The sequence below is a fragment of the Hylobates moloch genome, unplaced genomic scaffold (assembly GCF_009828535.3).
Source record: "Hylobates moloch isolate HMO894 unplaced genomic scaffold, HMol_V3 SCAFFOLD_3, whole genome shotgun sequence".
NCBI lineage: Eukaryota > Metazoa > Chordata > Mammalia > Primates > Hylobatidae > Hylobates > Hylobates moloch.
This window is the reverse complement of record NW_026652278.1, coordinates 153,815,777-153,832,711: the sequence shown is the minus strand read 5'-3', so window position 1 is coordinate 153,832,711 and position 16,935 is coordinate 153,815,777. Positions and strand designations below refer to the sequence as shown.

Below are 16,935 nucleotides of genomic sequence, written 5' to 3'. Positions count from 1 at the left end.
TCTGGATCGTGAAAAAAAAATTTCAGTTATAAAGCCATTTACATTTTTGAATTTATAAACTCTCTTTGTAAGCAATACTAGTTAATGACGATTTAATAGTTGCTGTGTGACGTTGAGCAAATTAACCTTCTTAAGCCTATTTCTTCAATCACATTGGTGTAACACCTATCTTATATGGAGGCACAAACATCAAATGAGCTACATATAAAATGCTTAGTATATAACTAGAGATATACCCATGTGAAAATCCTTCATACACGCACATACACACACAGACTCACACACACTTACATATTTATATTTTTTATATCTAAAGCCAAGTATTCTTGGCCGGGAGTGGTAGCTCATGCCTATAATCCTAGCACTTGAGGAGGCCAAGGTTGGCAGACTGCTTGAGCTCAGGAGTTCAAGACCAACCCGGCCAACATGGCGAAACCTCATCTCTACTAAAAATACAAAAATTAGCTGGCCATGGTGCATGTCTGTAGTCCCAGCTACTTGGAAGGCTGAGGTGGGAGAATTGCTTGAACCTGGGAAGCAGAGGTTGCAACGAGCCAAGATCACACCACTGACCACAGCCTGGGCAACAGAGCAAGACACTGTCTCAATAAAATAAAAAAATTTAAAAATAAAGCCAAGTATTCTTAACAGTGGAAGGTGGGGCAAGCAGCAAGGTACACGGATTCTCTGAAAGTGTATTGAAAATGTATGCAAAACTTTGTGTAGATAAGCTAATGTGCCCTTTCCTTAGAAAAGGGTTGACAGTTTTTCATCATATTCTCAAAGGTGTCCATAACCACCAAATGTCAAAGAGCATACTTTTCAATAGACTTTGGCTGTATTTTCTATATTTCCCAGATTTATGCAGTTCATAAAGTTTGCTTTGAAACTCTAGACATAAGTTAAATTTTAATTCACTCAACAGCAACGACAACAAAAAAGTTGAATTACAAGTGTAGTCATAGGTAAAATATTGGTTCTCCTTTTATCTCCTTTTAAAAAAAACTGTAAATTCATTTAGCTCAAATCATCCTCCGATTTTGCCATAAATAAAACCAAATATCCAAACTTAAAGCCAAAGTTTAAAAACCTAAACAAACAAAAAAACAACAGCAGCAACAAACACACAAAAAGCTAGGAAACCTGGAATGGCAAAGAATTAAAGCCCTATTGCTTGTATAAATCAGAAGGGACTATAATAACAACAGTCCCTTCTTTGGAGTTTATTTTTTAAATTACTCATTCCCTCATTCTGACTCCAAGTTAACAACCTTCACTTCAAATAGCTATTATATTGTTTAAAATTAGTGTAATAAGGAGACCATATGGTATCATGGAAGAGACCCTACACTAGTGATCTGGGAAACCAGGGTTATAGCCCTGTTCTGTTGCCAACTGACTGCCAAAAGATGGCTGGACCTCAGCATTCTAAGGCACAATGATTCTACATCAAAACATGCATCCCAAAGATACTTTCTAGCCCAATATTGTACTTTATTACTAAAACAGAAACTTACAAAAGGGAGGTCACCTGGTAAAAGATTTGAGTCTAGGTCCAGTGAGAAAAATATACCACCAACAAGAAACATTTTAATTACAGAAACTTTTGTTCCCACTGTCAGCACCTTCAGGGCATGTAAATTCAGAGCAGGGCTTCCAGTTATGGCCACTTAAAACTTCAGCTTAACATTAATAACACCAGACACCTTCTTCTTTAAGGTGGACAGCACTTTACAAGAAAGATTTAACATAATATAGATTGACAAAAAATACACAAAACAGGAAATAGGAGTCTGGTGTATCTTTATATAGTATAGTCTTATTTTTTTCTTTGAAAAACACGTTATGGAAAAAGTAGCTACTTTCAATCTAATTTACTTCTCAACTGCCTTTTCCAAAACAAGTATTTTTCAATTGAAAATAAAAGAAAGCTTTACAAACCAGGATAGTCCTATGCTGAAGAGATATCCCTCTCCCTCTTAAAAACAAAACAAAACTATACAAATGTTAAGCATTTAATAAGCCTGCCAAATGTAACCCTTAGAATGTATTCCTGCATATTCTAAAAGCTAAGCAATATAATACACAAGAGGCAAATTAGGATGGCAAGAGTTTTCTGAAAGGCTGTGATGACTAATATTTCAGGACTGGAACATGATAGTTATTGAAAGAAACATGAGAGGCGTTCTCCTGATTCCTAATAGGCCCATGTCCCCACCACAAGAACTACTACAAACAACATTTAGCGCTGAATTCACACAGTTTAGTCTCTAAGGCCTAAATGATTTTTCTCAATTTTCTCCCATGTGGCCCATTATGTGAATCAAAGAAATTAGTAATTCATTTGTTGAAGGTCAAATATAAGGGCATAACGGGGCCCATGCACTAAAATGAATAAAAAGAATGAACAAAAAGAAACCAAGATAAACTCTTGTTGAAAGCAATGCCCCAGAATCTAGCAAATAGTCTAAACGTACCTAAAAGACCAGAATGAGATGACAGATTAGTACAGTGATCTCATGACATATACCAAACACTTTCTTCCATGTTAAAAAAAAAAAGTTCATCTAGTATCTGATGCATACATTTAGAAACAACCCCAATATTGACCAAGGTTTTTCAAATGCCTTACCTCATAACTAGAACTTCCAAGCGAAGGCTAATGAGGCCATCTGGGAAAGATCACCAGGAGGCCTTACTACTGCCAATATTTCGCATGGAACAATCAATAGCATGTCTTAACAAGCGCAAAGATTTCAGTCGCCGAATTCATTTTGTAGTATATTTCAACTAGTTAGCAGGGATAAGGATTGAGCCAACAACTTCCTATTTGTGCAAGTAGAATTTAAAGACTATTTCTTAAGAATTTAGTCCTAGTTATTTTTGTTGTCCTCAAAACACAGTGTCCCTGTTAGAAGAAATATAAATAAACACATATTTTCAGATGGCAATTTGGCATCGCTATCAAAAAATTAATATACGCGTGTACTCTTTGATTCACCAATTCCATTTTGAGGAATCCAGCTTATAAAATTTGGAGATTTGAATATAAAAATGTCCACTCATTGCATTGTTTTTATAAAGGTGAAAAATCATACATACATGTATAACTGATAAACATGAGTTAGACTCATATACACTAATGTGTAAAGACCCCTAAGACACTGTTCAGTTCAAAAAGCAAGTTTCAGAACAAGTATAGTATTTCTTATGTAAAAAAACTGTGTGTATACATGTGTGTGAATAAATGCATGTAAAACGGTCTGAAGGGATTCACAGTAGATAACAGAAGCTACCCTCTGGGTTAGAAGAAGTGAATCAATGTATGTGGACTGGGGTAGGTTCGAAGAGAAGGGCAGTTTTCTAAAGAGGAATTTTCACCTTTTACTCCACATCCATCTGTATTATTTAAACATTTATGTAACATACATAAAACATTTGTTCTTTATAGAAAATAAGATGCAATATCAACTTTTAGCTAAACTCCAGAATCACCTAAAGAGGATGCTCAAATAGTAAAACAAAGAATAGGCTGGGCATATGGTGGTTCACACCTATAATCCCAGCACTTTGGGAGGCTGAAGAGGGTAGATCACCTGAGCCCAAGAGTTTGAGATCAGCCTGGGCAACAGTGAGACCTCTCTACAAAAAAATAAGAAAATTGGCTGGGCACAGTGGCACACGCCTGTAGTCCCAGCTACTTGGGAGGCTGCGGTGGGAGGACTGCTTGAGCCTGGGAGGTCGAGGCTGTGTGATCCATGATCACGCCACCGCACTCCACTCTGAGAGACAGAGCAAGATCGTGTATCAAAAAAAAAAAAAAAAAAGAAAGAAATAAAGAATATTGGCAGTCAAAAACATTCTTTGTAGAGTATATCCTTCCAAGGAATAAAGAAAAATTGTGGGCTTATCAATCAACAGTTATAAATGAATATGACAGTGCTTTCATGAAAGAACAAGCATCATTCAGAGAACTAAAGGATTTGTATCTCAGATCTTAAAGAATATAAAAGATACTGAACTCAGAAACATTACTAAAAAGGTGTAATCATTCCAAATATTTTTTAGAAATACAATTTTCACAATGAATCCTATTATTTTGGTGCAAAATGTATACTGTGTGGGTATGCTTTTTTTATTAAAAAAAACTGTATGCCTAAAGAGCTAGATGGTGTGAAGTGTTTATTCTTACCTGTACATTTTCTTCTGTAACCTGAATTTCTGCAGTGTAAACGTAATCAATTAGCATCCTCAGGGTCCAGCCATCTACCTCTTTTATTCTAACTCTCTTTGCTCGGCTCTCACTCATCTCACCTAAAACACAAAGGAATAAGAGTGATGTTACAGCAAGACACTGCTGTGGAAGTTCCAATGCCAACATAGATTGATACATCTTCTAGCCACTCACTGTATTCAATAGGCAGCATAATCAGCCACTTTTTGCAGGCCGAAAACACTCTCCTTCCTCTTCCAAAAGCTTACCTGAGCAAATCATAAAATGTACTTTTGTTACCCACTTGCACCTGAAAATCGTATCACAACAATGAACGTGCCATATGTCCAGCTGCATGAACTATTCTTGTGGCTACAGGATCAGTAGCAGAGGCTGTCCCTGCTTTTGGGCATTTGTTGTCTTTATGGATTTCTAGTCATGACTAGAAGAGTAACGATGTTACTGCCTTTGGCTAATAGCAATGAATGGCTGCTGAAAAGGACCCACCTGGTTAGCATTACTCCTTCAACAAACACACAAATGCCTGCAGGGGCATGCATAGCCTGCACCAGACACAGAGGCTCCACCCTCAGTGAGAGGTCACAACCCTCATGCCAGAGACAACAAGAAAACAAATTACTTATGATGCTTAGAGAATACAAGGCATAACAGGGATCACAATAATAACAAAGGGTTAGTCAATAACAAAGCTTGTTACAGAGATCTTCTAGCTCAGATTCAGTTCCTGTTTGTCATCTGCAGCAACTTCACGCTGAAGTCATTTCCATACCAGCTTTATTACTAAAACCAGGTATCCTTCTACAAAACTGCCTGCTAAAAAAACAGTGCAAGACTTTCTTCCTAATACCCACTTATGGAAAAGAAATAGGGAAGGAGGAAGGAGAAGGGATGGTCCCTAAGCCAAGGAGACTTGGGGAGAGTAGGAGGCAAGTTTAAGCACCTAGGTGTGACAACATAAGTGAACTATGATACACGGAGACACAAGCAATTGAATGGGGGTGGGGAGGGATTCAATTAAAAACTAAAAGGACAGTCCAAGAATAATGCTGAGGGCCATGGGCAAAAAAGATTTGGCTCTAGAATTCACTAAGTTTCAAAGATAAAAGAAGCATGAGAACGTGCCACCATTCATCACCTTCACTTTAACCCAGCATCTCTTATTAAAACATAACATGGCCTCAAGATTTCTTGAAAGCTCACTTCTTTTTCTGATACAATGCACTGTCAGCGACCATAAACTATCAGAAAAGTCTATGGGAAATCATAATTACACAAAATCCTTTGTAAACAAAACCCTGGGAGAAGAGAAATAACAATAGTGGTGTACTTTTAACTGCGTGCTTCCCTGGAGATTATCTCTGACAAGATCTCAGAAAGAAGCTGTTCACCACGGAGCTAAAATATCCCAAAAAACTACCCTGCTACTTCCCAGGAAGAAAAACATCTCTTTGTATGACAAGGGAAGTAGGAGAGTTAACGAGAAAGATGTACCTATACCTACATAGCAGGATGAAAGGGGACTGAGTTGTATGTCTGGTGCTACAGCAAATGTTTTTCCCCTGCTTACAGAAAGGGGGAAAAAGGAAGGTCAAGGAATACAGAAAAATAAGTCTTCAGCCACATATAAGGCACCTTCCTCTATCCTATTCTTGCTGGATCCTGTGGATAGTTGGGGTATAAACTGATAGTTTGCATAAACTGAAGTCTTTTGGGCCAAAAGTTAAAACATTCTGGTGATTCCCACTTGGACTTGAGACAAAGGCCATAACTGATTCACCTACAGGGCCCCAATAATATGCAAAGCCCTTCAGGGCCTGGGGCCACATGAGCACAAAGCCAAACAGCCAGTACTCAGTTAAGCGTGACTTACCTTAGGCAAAACCAAGTGGGACTTTAATTTACATGTATGACTGAAAAATAATTAGTTCTCTGCCAAACAGTTTTTAATATTATAGTTTTTAAGGTATTGCTATAAGATGCATTTTGCTAGTTCAAATATCTGTCATTTTTAAGATTATTTTTCTCCCCAGAAAACTGTATCTGCTTCCAATAAATTCAATTCCAATTATATACTGTTTTGAAAACATTTTAATATTTTTATATTAATTTTAAAAAACAGTAAGAAAAACAAAAAATGTGCCCATGACTGTATTAATGGTTTAAAAATTCTAATTACTATGAATCAAAGCCTATACTAAAGAGTATTGTAAAAGTTATTTATATCTAATTGCAGTTGTTACATATTACCTTAGTTTTTGCCCTTTGCTGTGTTTTCAGAGGAAATCTTTAAACAGTATGGCTTTGTGAGATTTATGATTGCTAATGCATTTTAAAAACTATCAATGAGAGTCAGGTGCTGTGGCTCACTCCTGTAATCCCAGCTACTAGGGAGACTGAAGCAGGAGAATCACTTGAGCCCAGGAGTTCAAGACTAGCCTGGGCAACACAGCAAGACTCTGTCCTATTTAAAACAAACAGAAAAAAAACTAGGCTATCCAATGATACTGTACATAGTTTATCCTTACCATTTGTAACCTCCCATAGTCTCTATAGAGATTATAGTTTCTTGTTTATGTTTTGATCACATAACTCTGAGGTTATATCAGAACTCTGAAGTTACATTATGCTATACATACAAACACCTATACTAAAAACCTGAGTGAGAGTCATCCTTGATTTTCTCCTCTTCCTTACCGACCAGTCCCACAGTTCACTAAAACTTGCAGAATTAAACTTGGATAGATCTCAAATAAATCTTCTCACCTTCTCACCATTGGGGATCCTATAATCTCTTGCTAACATCAGTGTAGCCACCTCCTAATTATTTTCCTGCCTCCAGTACTGACTCCACAAATCTGAGCACGGAGTTCAAAAATCCTTTGGTTTCTCCCAGTCCAAGCACACATGTCCAGCCCCTGATTCATTATCTAGCCTTCTCTCTCTCCTCCCACTATTTCTAAACTTGAAATACATTATTGAGAAGCTGTTTGTTGTTTTCTACAGACACCAAGCAATGTCTTACCCCTGATGCTCTTGTTGAACATTGTCCTCTCTGTCTCCCCACCCACTCATCTCCCAGGCTAATCTCCACTGGAACCTCTCTAGGTAGCCTTATCTGTTGGTGGCCCAAGGCTGGATTAGGTACAGTTGTGTACCTCATGCAAATCCACTCTGTCATAATCAACTCTTTACCTAGTTCTCCTCCTCTGAATTCTTAAGCTCACTGAGAACGGGGATGAAGCCTTTCTTATCTCTGTATAACATGTCTGACATCTAGTAGATACTCAATAAATACTGGTTAGATAAGTAAATGACTAGATGAATAAAAAGTAAAGCAAGTGCCAATTTAAAATGTAGCATTTTGGCTGGGTGCAGGGGCTCACTCCTGTAATCTCAGCGCTTTGGGAGGCCAAGGCAGGCGGATCATGTGAGGTCAGGAGTTCAACACCAGCCTGGCCAACATGGCAAAACCCTATCTCTACTAAAAATACAAAAATTAGCCAGGCATGCTGGTACATGCCTGTAATCCCAGCTATGTGGGAGGCTGAGGCAGGAGAATTGCATGACCCCGGGAGGTGGAGGTTACAGTGAGCTAAGACCACACCACTGCACTCCAGCCTGGGTGACAGAGCAAGACTCTATCTCACCAAATAAATAAATAAGTAAATAAATTAATTAATTGAATAAATACATAAAATATAGCATTTTTACTTAACATAACTAACAGCACTTTAAAATTAGTCTTAAACATGGATATTCTAGCTATGTAGGATTTCAGTCAACAAACATTTATTGAACATCACTATACATTACAGAGTGAGCCAAGCACTTTCACTAGCAAATACCACATCATCTCTACCTTTTTTTTTTTTTGAGACAGAGTCTCATTCTGCTGCCCAGGATGAAGTGCAATTGTGTAATCACAGCTCACTGCAGCCTTGAACTCATGGCCTCAAATGATTGTTCCGCCTTGGCCTCCCAAAGTACTGGGATTATAGGCATAAGCCACCACACCCAGTCTCCTATCTACTTTTATTGAGAAAAAAAAGAAGTCCTCCAAATCATGAAAGTGTAAGAACACATATATGGCTAAAAACATTTCCATCTCGCATGCCTATAGTCCCAGCTACTCAGGAGGCTGAGGCAGGAGAATCACTTGAAACCGGGAGACGGAGGCTGCAGTGAGCTGAGATCATGCCACTGCACTCCAGCCTGGTAACAGGGCGAGATTCCATCTCAAAAAAAAAAAAAAATTCCATCTCAAGGATCTTTAATCAGGACTCCTGAAGCCCAACATAAACTGGTAACTTCACTTATCCACTGCAAAATGAATTAATCCAATGAATAAATGAAAAGTGAATAGGTTTAAAAAAATAAACGCTAAAATTCATTTCATTTTAAAAATTCTATGATTCTAATTTCAGTTATTTAGCACACAAAACATCTGGAAAAAAAATAAAAGTGTAACGCAGAAACTCTATGCTGAAACCCTAAGAAATAAATAACAAATTTATAGCTATGTTTAATAAACAAATTTTATTCCATTACTTTGCAAGTTCCACTTGTCATCTACTCTAATCACTACCACCTTTTTGTTCTTGGGTTACAAAGCAGTTACTGACACACAGGCATTTTCAGTTTGGCAAGCTGACCTGGGTGGCCCACCAGCCACTCTCTATAATGGTCAGAGTATGTAACTCTCCAGTTCTACAGCAAATCGAAGGCCAACATGGTAACTGCATTGCCCTGCCAGTTTTGGTCTGGTTGGGGTAACTTCTGAGAAAGGTTTCTTAGCTCCTAAAAGAGAGAGTCCTCCTTCCTTGAGATGTTGGGTCCACTCTTGTAGGCATCTTTCATTTAGGAGGGGAACAAACCTTAGGATAGTTTTATTGAGGATAGAAGGGTAGAGAGACAGAAGAAGAAGATTCTCGATGAAATTTTCAAGCTGTAGATCCAATCATGTCTGGTGCCCAGCCTGCTTTCTTACTATTTAAACCAGTTTGAGTGGAGTTTGCTGTTACAGGCAGCCTAAAGCATTCCAACTTAAGTTCTTTGTGCAACATTCTATTTAATTTTTTTCAGAGCCATCATCAATACCAGAAATTATCTTTTGTGTGTTTACTTACTGTCTAACCTTTCTTCTTCCTAACTAGAATCATGAGAATAGGAACTTATCTGTTTTATTCATTACTCTAGTCCCCAAAGCCCAGGACAATGCCTAGCAGAGAAGATGCTCAATAAATATTCCTTGATGAATGAAAGCATGAATCTTAGACAAACATAACCATGTATATAGCTTTTTAAAATCTTACTTCTTAGTCACTCAAACAATAATCTGTCTTTTCCTATTCTAATTTATTTTACTGAATCATGTTCAATATGACAAAAGAAATCAAAAAGCACACCAAAAAAAAGGCTAAAAATAAAAATTTAGTATTCAGTACTTCCCACTAGATTTCAGAAATGTTAGCCTGTGGCACAAATAAATCTCAAAGTATGTGTTAGGCAAACAGTTTTCTAAATGCCACATTTGTAACCAAGAAGTAATCTAAAAACACAAGAACCCAATTTGGTGTGTTCTTTCTTAAGTAATAGTTAAACAACTTGGCCTTGCTCTAAATAGGCCCATACTTCACAAAGTAAAACCCTGTGACTACATCACAGAATTACTTTTCACTTCCCTTCTCTACTCAAATACTTGGAACTATGATGAGTAACAGAATTATTTCTTAGGTGATATAATTTAAATGAAAACTTCACCTACAGTTTATGAGATTAAAAGTAAGACCCAACAAAGAACATCTGCATATTCCCCATTTCCTAATAGGTTAGTCACAGGAAAACAAAACAAGAGCAGGGAAACTCCCCGTCCCTGAGCAAGAGAATGTAAATGTACATGATGTTTGGTGGAATGAAAGCATCCAATGGTCTACTTGTTAACCTCACCATAATTTTTACCAAAAAAAAAAAAAAAAGCTTAACAGGGCTTCAGACCATGAAAAACAAAGAAATAAAGTACTCACACTCTGGCGAATACCTAAATGAGTCCACATACACTAAATCACCTAGGCCCAATTCCCGTGTCTTCTATTTTTTTTTCCTTTTTTGAGACAGGGTCACATTCTCACTCTGTTGCCCAGGTGGAGGGCAGTGGCATGATCTCAGCTCAGTGCAACCTCTGCTTCCTAGGCTCAAGTGATCCTCCTGCCTCAGCCTCCCCAGTAGCTGGGACTGACTATACAGACACACGTGACCATGCTCGGTAAATTTTTTAAAAAATCTTTTTAGAGATGAGATCTCCCTATTTCTACCAGGCTGGTTTAGAACTCATGGGCTCAAGCAATTCTGCCACCTTGGCCTCCCAAAGCGCTGGGATTACAGGCATGAGCCACTGCGCCCTGCCTTTATCTTTTTTTTTTTTTTTTTTGAGACAGAGTCTTGCTCTGTCGCCCAGGCTGGATTGCAGTGGTGCTATCTCGGCTCACTGCAAGTTCCACCTCCTGGGTTCATGCCATTCTCCTGCCTCAGCCTCCCAAGTAGCTGGGACTACAGGCACCCACCATGACGCCCGGCTAATTTTTTTTTTGTATTTTTAGTAGAGACGGGGTTTCACCGTGTTAGCCAGGATGGTCTCGATCTCCCGACCTCGTGATCCACCCGCCTCAGCCTCCCAAAGTGGCCTTTATCTTTTTTATCTAATTTCTGCCAAATTGTTGGCTAAACAGTAGATTCAAAAGTAGAAGAAAAAAGAAACAGTACAAAGATTGCTAGAAAGTCAAATAACATCTACTGCTGAAAAACCATAAAAGTTTAGCCTAAATAATAAGCACATAGAAAGATGCTTGACATCATTGGTCATTAGAAAAATGCAAATTAAAACTACAATGCTATACTACTTCAACACCCACTAGAAGGGCTATAATTTTTTAAAAAGCGGTAGCAAGTGTTAGCAAGGATGTGGAGAAATAGGACCTTGCTAGTAGGAATGTAAAATGGTACAGTAACTTTGGAAAAACAGCTTAGCAGAATTTTTTAAGCATAAATTTACCATGTGACCCGGCAATTACTCTCCTAGATATCTACTCCGAAGAGAAATAAAAATATATGTCCACACAAAGAACTGCGCATGAATGTTCATAGCAGTATTATTCATAATAGCCAAAAATTGAAATAACACAAAAACATCCATCGACTGGTAAATGGAAAGTCAAAAGCAGTCTATCCACACGGAATGCTGTTTAGCAATAAGAACAGCAAACTTTCCTTTGAAACATCTACAACACGGATGAACCTCAAAAACATTACGTGAGAACAAAAATGTTCTAAAATTGATTTATGGTGATGGCAGTACAACTCAGTAAATTTACTAAAAATCAGTGAGTTGTGCACTTAATATGGGTAATTTTTTTTTTCTCACTCTGTCACCCAGGCTAGCATGCAATGGCACCATCTTGGCTCACTGCAACCTCTGCCTCCCAGGTTCAAGTGATCCTTCCACCTCAGCCTCCTGAGTAGCTAAGACTATAGGCTAGTGCCACCACACTAATTTTTTATATTTTGATAGAGATGGGTTTTCACCACGTCGCCCAGGCTGGTCTTTAACTCCTCAAGCAATCCACCTGCCTCAGCCTCCTAAAGTGCTGGGAGGCTGTAGGTGTGAGCCATTGCATCCAGCCCTGAAATGGGTAAATTTTATGATATATAAAATATGCCTCAATAAATTAGTAAAAAAAAAAAGTTAGGTACTCAATTCACATTTTGTATATGTGCCAGAAATTAACATAGTATTCCTATTTTCAACTACTTTAGCGCATAGCAATCTAAAATTTGACTAAGCATAAAAGGTATATTCTCAGACAGAAACCAGTTGAACCGCAAAAGCACCTACCTACTAGTTAGTTGCAATACACTATAAATACTTAGAAAATCAGAATGTCTTCAATGCCTCATTCCCTTCATTAGGCAAAGCTCACATATTCATAAACCACATGTCAGCTAAATCATGAAGCATAGAGAACCGTTAGACAAAAACAGAAGAGGGAAACTGAAATGCAGTTTAGATTATAAAGCAAACAGAAAAGAGAGCTAAAGACATAATAAGCTCTCCTATCTCTACCTAGCATCCATTTCACTGGATGTCTAAGGCTCAAGGAGTTTGGAGACACTAAGTCTCCAAAGCCTTTTGAGGGGAAAGGAAACTAACCTTGATCTTACAGGTATAAGTTAATCACTCTATTTTTGTCACTCTGTGGACAAGAAAACATTTATCAAAAAAAAAAAAAGCCTAGCTTAAAGCTTTCCAATCTTGTACAGAATATAAAGAAATTTAGGAAGTTAGAGTAAAAAAGAATGGTGATGATGACCATAATAATTACCGTCAAAATTAACTGATCATTTTCTATGTGTCAAGTGCTAAGAAATTCATACATATGATCTCATTTAATCTTTACAAAAACTCTAGGATATGGGCAATATTATTATTCCCTTTTTCCAGATGGGGAAACTGAAGCACAGATTAAGATTTCCAAAGACCTAGTAGTTCCAACAAGTAAGTGGCAATAGCAGTGTCATCTGAAGGAAGGCCAACAAGGGGACAGCACTTTACAAGGGAATTCCTAAAGTAGCCCAACACATTCCAGATCGAATCCTTCTCTTACAAGCCTTAGAGACTCTCTCCCTCTAGAAAAGTGTCCAGCAGTAATAAATAAGATGTAAATCAAGAGACTAGAGTGAACCCCAAGACATAAAAATCTGACTAGTCTCACTTCACGGGTATTGACTTTTCAGATCAACCTCAGCTCTCAGCTGAAAGGCAACCCTCCCAAACTTGGCTAGAGCCCACCTGCTATCCTTCTTCATTCCTGATTATTTAACTCTGTTCTGGAACAGCAAGATCATAAAAGGCTGAAAACCGAGCGGGGCTCTGGTCTCCTCACTACTCCCAAGACACCCAGAAAAGTTTTCACTCAGTCCATCTTCTCCATCTGATCTTCTACACCCATCTTCATCTGTGTAAACCCCTCAATCCATCAGGTCTGGGGAAATCCTTCTCTCAGTGCTGCCCATCACAGCCCTCAATGTCTGACCACTGCTATGAGCACTCAGATCTTCCATACACTATTACCTATTAAAGGGTGCACATCCATCTGCCTAGCTACACAGGAAGCTTTTGGGGCAGGAAGCATGTTCACATTGTTTTTGTATGCCTTGAAGTATCTAGTAAAACAGTAGCACCAGAAATACTTAATAGTTTCTAAAGTAAAAAGAGCTTTGTATTTTTGCTTTTTGGTATAACTACATTTCTATTTGTATTTTCTATTTGGCATACCAATACCCTAAGATTATAAACTCATTGATGTAACAGATAAAAACTTCATTTCTTTGTACAGTATATTTTAAAAAAGAATGAGAGTAAGGGATTCAAGTGTGACAGACATAAATTACCTCTTTTCCAGAAGTACTAAAATCATTCTATATATTTTCACAATTGCCAAAGTAAAACCTAAGCTTGTAGATAAATCGTTTTATTTTCTTATATTTCCAAATGAAGGATATTAAATAAACATCTTTTTGTTCAATGTAACACTAGATGAAACAAATGTAAAAATCATTTTAAAAAATGTAAAGTGGTTTTCTTTTGTCAAAATAATAAAGTGTCAAAAAGCTATTATAAATGGCAGGAACTAATATACGTAAGTATAACTTACAGGGAGAAAGTTGAGCATAAAATTGTGAGTGTACCTATGTATAGGCTTACTGACCCCCAACAATGAAAAACAAAGATGAGGAGGAATTTGGAACAAAGCAAGAACATTTTCTTCCATTATAATTCTTCATTTCATAAGAGTAAAATGTTAATAACAAAAGAAAATGTGGTAAGAAAAGCGCAGATCTGAATACATTTTTTAAAATGCCCATAACTAAAATATTTCATACCTGTAAACATGGCATGAAAATAAGGACTACAGGCGGCCAGCACCACTCTATGAGCAGAGATTTCCATGTCTTCTGCTACAATCGTGACATCGCATAGCAAATTTTGACTGTGTAAAAAGCAGAGAGAAAAAATTTAAATGATATCAACAATGAATGTATTGAACATCCTATGTAAAAATATTACAGTAAAGCCCACTTTTATCAAGTGGAGACTAACGTAAAAGACAGCCATCCTTTGGGACATGATCCCTAAACATGAAGTACATAGAAAATAGCTGGGATAAAGGCCCAACATGCCTTGGACCTTCACTAAGAATCCTGCCTTTGAAAAACACAGTCATATTCCCAAACTTGATTATTGATTTTTCAACCTAAAGGCAATTACTGGCAGCAAACCATCAATGGACTGCAAAAGAAGAGGCTGTCTGAATAAGAAGTAGCAGGTGTAGTGTGACGTGAAGATGAAGAAAAACACATGCCGAAAACTAAATTGGGTCAAATATCCACCCCCTCCCAAAAAAAAAAAAAAAAAAGACTCTAGTTCATCAAACAATGGTAAAATTATATTCAATTACACTTGCTGCTTAAAAGGCTTTGTGCATTTGAAGCTTAACTTAATCACAACATTTTACCAACGCAAAATATCTCATCCCTCAAGGCCAGAAAATATTACATCTAAAGTTAAAAAACACTTTGGCCAGGTGCAGTGGCTCATGCCTGTAATCCCAACACTTTGGGAGGCCAAGGTAGGTAGATGGATCACTTGAAGCCAGAAGTTTGAGACCAGCCTGGCCAACATGGCGAAACCCAGGCTCTATTAAAAATACAAATATTAGCCAAGCATGGTAGACCACACCTGTGATCCCAGCTACTGAGGAGGCTGAGACACAAGAATCACTTGAACCTGGGAGGCAGAGGTTGCATTCAGCCAAGATCGCACCACCACACTCCAGCCTGGGTGACAGAGTGAGACTCTGTTTAAAAAAAAAAAGCGTTCTGTTACCTCAAAACCATTATTCAGCAACCATAATTATTATATCTCTAATTTTAAAACATCCATTGTAATTCACTCAAAAACATGTAGTGAGCATTTTTGACATGCAACATGTGGTGCCAGATCATACTCTCCAGGTAATTAATAATGTCACAGACTATTTTTAACAGAAAACGTTGCTGATGCTTATTCTAGAACAAGCAAGAAGGCTCCAAAGCCTAAAACCTGCCTTGCTGGTAGTCATACTATGAATGACTGAAACAGGTGTGGTGAAAGCAAATGTCCCTTCCACACCTCACACACCCAAGCACTGAATTTATGTCTATGTGCATAGTGCATGCAGGTCACACTTGGCACCCTCCTCTACTGTTCTATTTCCTAAAAGGGTGGACTGCTCACTTCTGTAATTTTCTAGTAGCTTACAAGCAACATTTTCCATGAGCTTGACCAAGTCCTTGAAGTTTTCCACCTGTCCTTACAAACTTGTTCCCATGAAGTTCATGCCAAAACTTTTTGGAGAGCCTACTGGTAACTACTCTCCTTCCAGTTCAGGAGAAATGGAAGAAAAAAAGAGTACCCCGGCATCAGTGATGACTGTATCCCAAGGCCTCATTGCTGATGAGATTGCTATGCCATTTAGATTATAGTATGGCTCATGTGCTACCAGTTTAATGGCTCATGATGCTGTATGAGACATAATGCAGGTCCCATATTGGAGTCATAAAAGGTGGCACAGTATCACTAATTTATAATTCCTCCAGATCATTTTAGAGAACTGACAAAGTTTACCATCTGCTCTGAGAATATAAAACCATTCTGCAATTCTATGAATTCTATGGGTTCACATATAACTAGGATGGAAAAGTCAGTGGTGTCAGTGGTGTTTTCAGGAAGGTACTATGCAAGTGTTTTACCTGCATGTATTATTCCATTTAGTGCCCACCACAATGTTATAAGGTATTATTTTTATCCCCAAATTTATAGCTGGGGAAACCAAGGTTAAAGTCCTCCAACTAGAGGCAGTGCCAGGATTCAAATCCACAGGCTGACTCCAGAGCCTCTCAACCACTACACAAAACCTAAAGCTATATGGTTTTAAGATCTGTTAAAGTTTGAATAAAACAAGAAAGGGAAATAATAAATAAATTATAAATAACAACAATTTATTTTTTGACATACTATATACTAGAAAGTATTTTTAAGTTCTATATATAGCTAATAAAAGCTCCAAATTTAGTGGGTTTTAAGTACACCTCTACAGAATATTTTTAAAAATCAAAGTTTGTTCACTCATTCAACAAAGTTGAAGGGCAAGACCATCTCTGCCCTTAACAAGACCAGCAGAAAAAAATTGGCAATGCAAAAATTATAGGATAAAGTGGAAAGCACCGTAATAAAGATGTTATGGAAAGGTTGTTGGGGGGGCTGCATTTAAATCAGACTGGGGATCAGAAAGGGCCTCCTGCAGCTATTGGCCTTAAGCTGAGTTCTAAAAACAAGTAAGAGTTAGCTGGATCGAGAAGGAGCAAAAGAATCCCAAAGAGAACACAATGTACTATCGCATGGAGACCTGAAGCAGCAAAGTAGAATGCAGAACTGTGGGCCAAGAAGAGTGGAGAGAGAGAAGGGTGGGAGCGAAGAAACTCTGGAGGGAGGTAAGCAGGTCAGCAGAGCATGCGTGGTCTCTCTAGAATAAAGCAATCCAGGTTTCTCTTTTGTGACCTGGGGATTTGAACACAATTCAAACAGGAGTCAAGTGCATCTTTATGCC

At 37.9% G+C, this 16,935-nt stretch overlaps 1 protein-coding gene across 3 annotated transcripts in view; it reads right to left on the bottom strand.

Moving 5' to 3' along the window:
- KLHL2 (kelch like family member 2) overlaps positions 1-16,935 on the bottom strand; it is a 113,300-nt gene that overhangs the window by 77,553 nt on the left and 18,812 nt on the right. For 2 of the 3 annotated variants that reach the window (XR_009212941.1, XM_032148818.2), the window contains exons 3-4: positions 14,171-14,277; positions 4,193-4,314 (exon numbers count right to left, since the gene is read on the bottom strand). Coding sequence is in view for 2 of the 3 variants with exons in the window: in XM_032148818.2 (XP_032004709.1) it covers positions 4,193-4,314; positions 14,171-14,277 (229 nt within the window). In the remaining variant the exon portion in view is untranslated. The remainder of the gene's footprint in view (positions 1-4,192; positions 4,315-14,170; positions 14,278-16,935) is intronic. The other variant, XM_058436861.1, reaches the window with a different exon arrangement.